This window comes from Amborella trichopoda, chromosome 12, assembly GCF_054954075.1.
Source record: "Amborella trichopoda isolate Santa Cruz 75 chromosome 12, AtrichopodaSantaCruz75HAP2 v2.0, whole genome shotgun sequence".
Taxonomy (NCBI): domain Eukaryota; kingdom Viridiplantae; phylum Streptophyta; class Magnoliopsida; order Amborellales; family Amborellaceae; genus Amborella; species Amborella trichopoda.
Window position 1 is genome coordinate 37,793,950 of NC_142347.1, and position 9,407 is coordinate 37,803,356.

Here is a 9,407-nt window from a genome sequence, read left to right on the forward strand (position 1 = left end):
TTTTAGTGATAAAATCAGAATGCATAATATATAAGCTCCAAAAGGTTCTCAAAAGTGTTTTGGATAAAAATTTAGCCATAAGACTTCTGTATACTTCTTTTCTTCTTTTGCATCTCTCACTCTCTCTCTAACATGATAGTTTCTTCATAGAAATAAAGCATCCACAACAAAAAAGTGACCTCCAATGCTTTCTACTTTGATACAAGCAAATGGTCACAGTTGTTGGCATGTCATCCGGATCAGAGTTATATGCTTTGCCCCACAAAAGGGCCAAAAACTACTGAAACTAAAAGAAATATGAAGGAGATAAAAGAAAAAAAAGAAGAAAATTACAATTATGACAAGGAAGACACTATGATTTGTATGACCAATCAAAATTAATGGTTGTCAGAGTCATCTCCATCTAATCAATGAGTACACATGATCCAAGTGGAGGTCCCACTCGATCACTATCTGTTTACTTGATGGGCAGTGATGAACACTAACGACCATGAATTTTCTATGGTTATATGGATCAATAGCATTCGTTCCCTGTAATTGTTAACAGCATAAAAAAAAAAAAAAAGTATTTATTCCCTGTAACATTCAGAAATGATTAGAACATAAACAGAGGATTGGTGGTCCAATGGTGTTGCTGCTTCTTTCTCAATGGTTGCCTTTGTTGGAAGGCAACCTGAATTTGAGAACCTTTTGAAGGTTGCAAACAGATTTAATTTGCTTTCGAGGTTTTTCATCAGATTCAACAATGCATTTTCCTTTGAACATATTAGTTTCTGATGGTCCTGTTTCCTCGTGCATCACAGGTGTTGACTCATCTGCATAACAAATTCTCACTGATATTGAGAAAAAAGAAGGGGAAGAAGACAGAAGAGAAACCATAAAAGAATGAACAAATAAAAAGTCAACAGAAAAGGAACAACATTAAAAAGGTGACTTAAGGAGCGATGACAACCTGGAAGATATCTTAAAGTTTACCAGTGTCTTGCATACTTGTGAAAAATGTGATAATGCAAGCAGTGCATGACTAAAAAACGGGAAAAAGAAAAGCATCATATACTGTTATAAACAAAGTACTCTTACCACTTTCAGAAAAAACAAAGAATGTTCCTATTGTTTCTTGCCACTCCCCTATCTGCAATACCAGTATCAAGTTAAAAATCGAATATATTCACCTCAGTAAGCAACATATCAGCAGCTATGTACTTATTATATCAGCTAATAGTCATGCTACAGAAGCAAGAAGTAAGAAATGTCTATGTGATACCCAGTAAACACATAGAATAGAGAGCAAAACTGTAAGGAAATTTGTGAAAATGGGTCTACTTCTTTCTTCCAAGGAAATTTCAGAACATAATGAGAAACCTTCAAAAACTAAAATTCAAACAAACATGAAAACAAAGAACTCACCAGCTTCAGTTTACCACCTATTGTCAGAACCGGGTTCATTGTATTCAAACCCTGCATTTGAAAAGAAGAGGTGTGGCATTATCTGCAAGGAATCCAGCAAAGACGGAATGGTCATGCATATAAAACATATCTATGTTTGTGTATTCAGGCAAACATCTAATTAACATCTAGTCATCATTGAAGAAAATCTATACTGTCATGTAAATGAGATTCCAAGGAAACCAGGACCAATGGGGTATAGAACCAATAAAGAAGGATGTTTGATTACAGTTGCCCTACATATTAAATTCGTCACATGGAAAAGTGCGAAGTGTGTGAAAGACCAGTGGGTCCAGGTTAGTGCCTTTGTCCCATGTGAGATGGTGTAATCTATAGTCAGAAGAATATAAAATTACAAGTCAATCAAGGTATACTCCTCTTAATAATGGAAGAATAATACAGTTATTCTGAAATTCTGAATGTTGGCAAGTTCTTCAGAAGCTTTTGATCCATGATCCAAGTGCAAGTTCAACAGTGCCTTTGTTTTGGAAGGAGTAAAAAATTGCGAGTACATTACACATGATGAGTCTAAAAGGTCATGCGATTGCTGGAGAGAAATGTTCTTTATCCATTAACTGATGTTCTTTTCCAAAACCTATGGGTAACCACTATCTGTCAATTAGTTATCGATGTAGAAAACTCTAAATGATGAAAATGCTATAGAGGATGCATCTGTGAGTCGTTTAAAACATTCTCCACTTAGATACATATACAGTTGATGCTTTACACAGCCACAAGAAGTTGAAGGACCATTCAAAATAACCTTCAATTGGTTCCAAATTCAAATGCGCAAGGAAACCAATATTGCATTCATCTTCTCATTTTTTCCTCCAGATTGATTTTATCCTATGCTCTTTTGCCATTCACAGTCACACTTTTCTAGCATTCCTTACTCCATTTGTGAACTGAAGAACATAAGAAACTGAATGTCAACCATATCAGAATAAAGGTTATGGCAGAGGAGCAGTAAGCACTTCATCAAAACAAGACCTTCACCTTGGCATGAGTAGCATGAAAAAAGCAATCAAATAAAAATGGAACTGTAGGTAAAAATAAAATGGATATATAGAAAAATATATGACTAAAACTATTAACATTTTCAGTGTATATGTATATGTGTGATATATATATATATATATATATATATATATATATATATATATATTTGAGTAATGATCCTATGAGACGCTCCCACACCCATGTGTGTAGGACCCAAAAGGATCACCATTAAATTTGGCACAAATCTCTAGAAAAGTTATCACATGGGTGTGACTTGAATTTTTTAGATATCTGTGCCAAATTTAATGGTGATCCTTTGGGGTCCTACACACATGGGTGCGGGAGGGTCTCACAAGGTCATTTCCCTACATATATATATATATATATATATACATATATATGATTAGATTGGTTAGTTTTCAATATAAGAAAGGGTAGATCATTGCTCTTAAGAGGCTTTGGTTCAATAGCTATGATGACCACAATTTTTGCTTTGGATAGATGAACCATAGTTCACTATACCATGCAGTTAGCAATGAAAAGGTGACTACATTTCAAATGGACGTCAGCAATGTATTCCTTGATGGAACTTGGAGTGGAAGAGGTGTACAAGGGACTTATACCAGGGGTGATCATTGAAGAAAAGGCCCATGTATGTCAGCCCTGTAAAGATCTTTATGGTCTCCACAAGGCCACAAGCATGGTTTCAAAGACCTAGGACCTAGCGAATTGTTCCATGTTTTTGACAAAATCAGAGATGGTTATTATTGCATAATTAGAATCTGAATACATGCAATTATGTGGATTGTATTCATAATCCCCAGTTCCCCACTCTGAAAGTTCAGCCCCATTTAGATGGAAATAGTATTAGTTCGAGGAGGAGAGGTGATGCATGTGTACTTAATGAACAAGGAGGTTGTTGCCTATCTCCATAGATGCATATTTGTTTATTATTATCATGACTTATTTTAGTCGTAGTTATGAGAAGGGCAGTTATGCAAACACCCGCATCAGAATCTATACCATCCTGCTGAAAGAAAATTTGGTATGTACAAATCTTGTTCCTAAAGTGTCCTTGTTTCAGTACGTTGATTCATATAAAGATGACTCCTTTGTGTAATATTTTCAAATTTGATCATAGCTTTATATAAAATAAGGGATTTATTAGAATTTAAAATTACGCATTCTTGATAACCACATTAATTACAAGTTGGATACATATAAAACTTTAGTATAAATGTTTAAAGTCTTAAAAAAATATTTAATGTCTTTATATTTAATCCATTTTGGAAGTTTACTACCACTAATAGGAATGGGTCCTCAGCCTGGGTGCTCAGGGGGGCTGAACTACAACATCATGTCAAGGGTTACATTCCTGCCCCATTAACATGTCAATAATAATAATAATAATAATAATAATAATAATAATAATAATAATAATAATAATAATAATAATAATAATAATAATAATAATAAGAAAAGAAAAGAACATACTACCATTAAAATCCTTCCTAAAAATATAGCTTTCCTCATAGGTATTTTATTCAGGCACTCTAGTAATTAATATCCACATTGGATAACACTTTCTATTAAAGGGAAAGCTCTGTATGTGACCCCACATACATAAAAGTATATGTGACCCCACTTCTCAGCCATTCGATCTGAATGGAGGGCTGGGATCCTCTCATGTTACGGTGTCATGTTAAACACTGTTTGATTTTTAATCTTCCTTTTACGAAAATATTTTTGAGTGGCATCCCCTCTTCTTATTGGGGCACACCTAGCAAAAATAAAAAATATATTTCGTATGAAAATAAATGACCAAAGCCTCCAAAAGTTTCAGCGGTATTCTGGTAATTTACATCACCAGATTTTTTGTAAATTTGTATCATGTATGCATACCCCAAATTTCATTGTACAATGATTTATAGAATAAAATAAAATAAAATAAAGCACTCTAAGCCATCGGATCAAGACCTGATGCTCAAGAGCCAACTCTAATTAGATCGGACAGATAAGAGTAAGGGTTACATATGCTTCATATGTAGGCGGGGTCACATGTAATGCTTTCCCTTTATCAAATATGAGAGAATATATAGTTTTTCGAATCTCTCTAATGATTTATGGTTATATTTGGATAGAAACACAGAGAGAGAGAGAGAGAGAGAGAGAGAGAGAGAGAGAGAGAGAGATCCACGAAAAGCTTATATTGGGAAGTTAATTGAAAGGACAATTATGAATTTCCATAACAATCAGTTACATCTTTTGCATTATAGCTTTTTATATCTTTGATCTATATAATATTTTGTTTAATGTCACATTCAAGTTTTATTTTTAGGCTCCCTGCTATAACAATTTATGAGAAAATTTGTAAGGTATAGTTTATGATGATTATACACTGCACAATGTTGCTATGGGACATTCTAATAATTTATAACTTTGTTATGTTTTCTTGATTTCCTACAAATTATTAGAAATCAGAGATTATAAGTTATCCACTACTGAACAATACTCATTCCTAGTACTTCTTCACGCCATTAAATATTATGAGGTATCATATTACAAATGATCAAAGCACCCATTGTACTCTCAAATAGTTAACCATCCTCTTTCACATCTGTGTGTTCAAAGTACCAATGCCTCATGAGATAGGATGCTAGTTACATACAAGAGCTTTATTCCCAAGTCCCAACAACACAACATATAAGAAAAAGGAATTTATATCCAAAACTGGCTCTTCTTTTGTTAGACAGGGTAAATTTAAAGGATTTCATTTATCTGGGGGCATATCATTGTGCTTCAACTTAAAATTCGCAATAGAAAATCATCCCACTTAAGCAGTTAATAATGAGTGCCAAATAACTGCAAATAGTTCCTGCATTCCTACTTATAAAAAACAAGAACTACAAATAAATTGTATGCTTATTACGCAGCTAATCAACATATAAAATTTACCTCATTGAGGATTCTAAGGATAGCAAAACTTTGTTTCATATATATGCCAAAAACTTAGTAAATGACATCGTTTGCTAATTCCTGTCAAGTGCCTTTATTATCTCTAAAGTAAAAGAACAGCAATTACACTAACCTCTAAAAGTATGTTTATTTGTCACCAAAGAACAAAAAAAAAATAGAGAACTCTGAAAGTAAGTTCATGTCTCAATGCAACTATAGAAAAAAAGGAACTTCTAGAAATCAATTTTTCTTTTCTTGTTTTTTTCTAAAAATGATCTTGCACTTAGTTTTGTCAAAACACAATGTTCACCCAATTAGGAATGAAAAATGAGAAAGCCCTAAATACTAAATAATACGCCAAGTTTCGTGTCAATTCAGGTAAAATATTATGATGAAAAATCACACCATTGAAGCGAAAGAATTAAAAAAAGAAAAAAGAAAAAGAAAAAGAACTACTATATAGTGCATATTATACACTTACAGAGAGCGTGTATGATGCATTGGCTGGGATATTGGGACGAATGCTATCCAAATCAAGCAATATGTATTCTTCCTCTTCCTCAACATTCTCACTCTTATCTGTGTTGGTCTCCATTCCTATATGAAATCATATACAAACAGCTCAATAAAGAACCACAAAGAAATAATTCTTTTGCTTTTTATGCAAAACAGTGAGTATGAATTATCCAAGAAATGGGTTTTTCCTAGGCAAACTCATGGATAAAAATAGATAACTATCCAAAAAAAGTTCAATGAATAAACAAAATTCGTAGTGGATTTAGACAATTCTATCGTTTCTTTCCTAGTTATACGAGCTTGGGCTTCTCCTATAGCTATTTTATACCAAAATTTGAAGCTATGGATCTCTTTCTGATCAGAAACATCATAATCGACCCAGAACTCAAAAAAATACAGTAAAATTCAAATTTTCTCATAAAAAATTTAAATCTCAATGCATCCAATATTGCAAAATATAAATGGCAAACAAAATTTTCTCCTTTTTGCAAGGGCCAACCATGATTCCTGGTTCTAGATTGAGAGGGAGAAGGACATTTGAAGTTCCCTCCGTTCATCTTTGTGATGGTTAACATTACCTTTTCATAGTTCAAGCAGTCACAAAGTAAAAGCAGCAATAGAATTAAGGAATTCATGTTAAGGCCTACTATGATCTTTGGAATTCCAATAATAATGAAATGAAAAGAAAAGGAACTTTGCCTTTCGAAGTAGAGAGATAAGTGAAAAATTTGACAGTAATTCGAAGAAAATCTGAAAAAAGAAAAGAAAAGGAACTTTTTCTTTTGGAGGGATGAACCTAATTTAATTCATAGATTCAAAACAAAAAACTGAAAAAAGGGAATTTTCTTTCTTTATATAGAGATATGAACTGAAAAACCAGGCCCTACATCCAATAAAAACTGAAAAAAAAGAAAAAACAGAAAAATTTTCTTTAGAAGTAGAGAAAGAAAGTTCAATTATACAACAAGAAAACTAGAAGAGTTCAATTTGAGAAGGGGAGGCCTTTATTTTTCTGGCGATGGGGAATGTGCTTTTGCAGGAGACTCAGTTCCTGGGTTGCAATAATGGGTGGATATTGCGAATAAGAATTTGAGTGTTTTTTGCATAGAGAAAACTGCACTCACAAGCTTACTATGATCCATAGCCAATGTAAAACCCAAAACAAAAATCGATCTATTCCAGGACTCAGGTTTGAAACTCACTACCAGGCTAGCCGAGCCCTCAATCAAGTGCATCGAGTCAGCAAAAAACCAAGAATGCACAAAAAAAAGGGAAAAGACCAAAAAAAATCTTACAAAAAATATATTAAAAAAAAAATCTTTTGTTGAAAAAATATACAAAATTATATTGGGGTTGTATACCATAAGATCATTGACTTTCAGTACAAGGAGGTCATATGAGGGTTTCAGTTTCCCCAGGAAAATCCTGGTTGCTGAGTTTCCAGGAAACTGAAAGGGAAGTTAAACTTGGTAGCCTGAAAACTGGGAATCTGGCGCTGGTATTTTCACCTATTTGGTAGTGGGAAAACTGGAAATTGCCTGTCTTAACTGTTCATGATGTATTTCACCTGTTCACCACATGAATGGCATTTATAATACCTCCTATATGGATTTTTTACAAACCTAGATGTAAATGTTAAGCATGGTTGGGTGCGACATAACTTAAATGGATAGGATACAGTACTGCTAGTTGATGAACTTGCCATATTCACACCAACGACTACGGTACTGCTACTTGATGAACTTGCCATATTCACACCTATAACTAAGTAGTATGAAGCTATTAAACATTCAATTCGTAATATCATAAGCACAAATAAGGTTTTAGAAATTTATACTTTGATAATCTCATGTCTTGCCCTACCTATCCTCAACCAACAAATTAGACATAACTAAGGAGATTTAATCAGGTATTTCACATTTATTTTTTGATTGGTTGGATCTCAAGTGAGAAGATATTATGCTTCCAATAAATGCAATGAAGAGCAATATAGAAATAAAACCAGGACGGACGAGTAAAATCAACTCAAAAAAGAAATTTATACTTCTGCTAAATACTTCCAATCTTCTAATTACTGCAAATGGTAAGAAGAAGGAATCTAACTGTATATACGTGATAGAGTATAGTGCGAACTAATTGCAGTAAGCTAGGAAATTGACCATCAAAAATTGAATAAAGCATGTCCAATCAGCTGAATACAATAGTGGCATTAAATTCTTAAGTTCTTGCAGAATAGCATATATAACATTGATTGAAGACTAGGCAACCATACTAAAAAAGGGAATTTCATTCATCCAATTGAAGCATGTCAATGAAGTTCTATATTGCGCAAAACAGAGAAAAAATATACATAAAACATCTCATAATCAACTAAAGGTAAAGAGGCATTATTTGGATCCTAATCAACTACCCAAAACTGGTGGTTAGGGTTGCGAGTAGCATAAATGAAAACATGGGTAGCAAAATTTACATCCAAAATAGAGCAATAAAAATGAAAATTTCAGTTGGAAGATCCAAAAATATGAATTACAACAAAGAATTTAAACTGCATGATTTTTTATTTTTTTTTTATTTTTAGCAATATAACTTATTTCCTGAAAATCCAATGGAAAAAAACAGAATCCTTATAATCACTTAATCCTAGTTCATCATAAAATACAATACATTTCTAATCAGAATGCCTCCGTAACACAAAAATCAGCATGAAAGCGCAAAAAAACAGAAGCTCTGGAAACACTACACTGAAAAAACATAAAGCTCTCAAAGCATGAAACCGTAATCCACAAACTAAACCCCATTTTCTAAAGACCAAACGTATTTTCTTAAAACTTGAGACCCTTAAATTCCAAATCCAGTAGCTCTGTGACCACTAGGCCCTATCTCCCAGATCCCAAACCCTAATTAATCCAAAACCAGAAGACATTGCATATATATCAGAGCACACAAGCTCTGAAAATTATGTATGAAAAGATAAGAGATATTAAGCAGAGAGACAGCTCGTATGCTCAGAGCTTACCTCAGGTGGAGATGCGTTGGGAGGGAGAGTGGAGTGAGTACGAACGGTTTGCAGGAGAGAAGTGGGTTGGGAGACGCTTATAAAGTTTTCCTTCACCAGCACAGAGGGAAAATAATGGGTTCTGAATTTTCCTACCATGCCGTGAATCAAACAGAGGAAATCTCACTAAATAACTAATTTAAAGTGTATTATGATATTTGAATTTTTTTTTTTTTAAGATTTTGTACCCGATTAATTCACTATATTTGATTTCACAACCAAATAACAATTGTTACATTATTATTTAAAAATAAATAAATAGTCTTGTTATAACAATTGTTACATTATTATTTAAAAAAATAAATAGTCTTGTTATATACCTTTCTAATTATTAATTTTGAAAGGCGTAAAACATAAAATATGGAAAACTTGATGTTTTACGATTGAAAATAATATGACAAATCCAAAGATACGGGAAAATAGAAAAAATAGAAAA

General features: G+C 33.1%; 1 protein-coding gene across 7 annotated transcripts; it reads right to left on the bottom strand.

Annotated features, from left to right (window-relative positions):
- On the bottom strand, positions 1-9,103 carry LOC18421809 (uncharacterized). 7 transcript variants are annotated; one of them, XM_088853638.1, is made up of 6 exons: positions 8,933-8,984; positions 5,882-5,997; positions 2,210-2,351; positions 1,408-1,489; positions 1,081-1,132; positions 1-815 (listed from the first exon to the last, which is right to left on the bottom strand). In XM_088853638.1, exons 4-6 carry the CDS (start codon positions 1,462-1,464, stop codon positions 646-648), a joined length of 279 nt encoding a protein of 92 aa, XP_088709764.1. In that variant the 5' UTR covers positions 1,465-1,489; positions 2,210-2,351; positions 5,882-5,997; positions 8,933-8,984; the 3' UTR covers positions 1-645. The 7 variants fall into 7 exon arrangements, 5 of the variants coding, with proteins under 5 accessions (XP_088709764.1, XP_020518094.2, XP_088709761.1 ...); XM_020662435.2 differs by lacking the exon at positions 2,210-2,351 and having other exon boundaries at positions 1,408-1,458; positions 5,882-6,001; positions 8,933-9,095; XM_088853635.1 differs by lacking the exon at positions 2,210-2,351 and having other exon boundaries at positions 1,408-1,458.
- Positions 9,104-9,407: the final 304 nt, after the last annotated feature.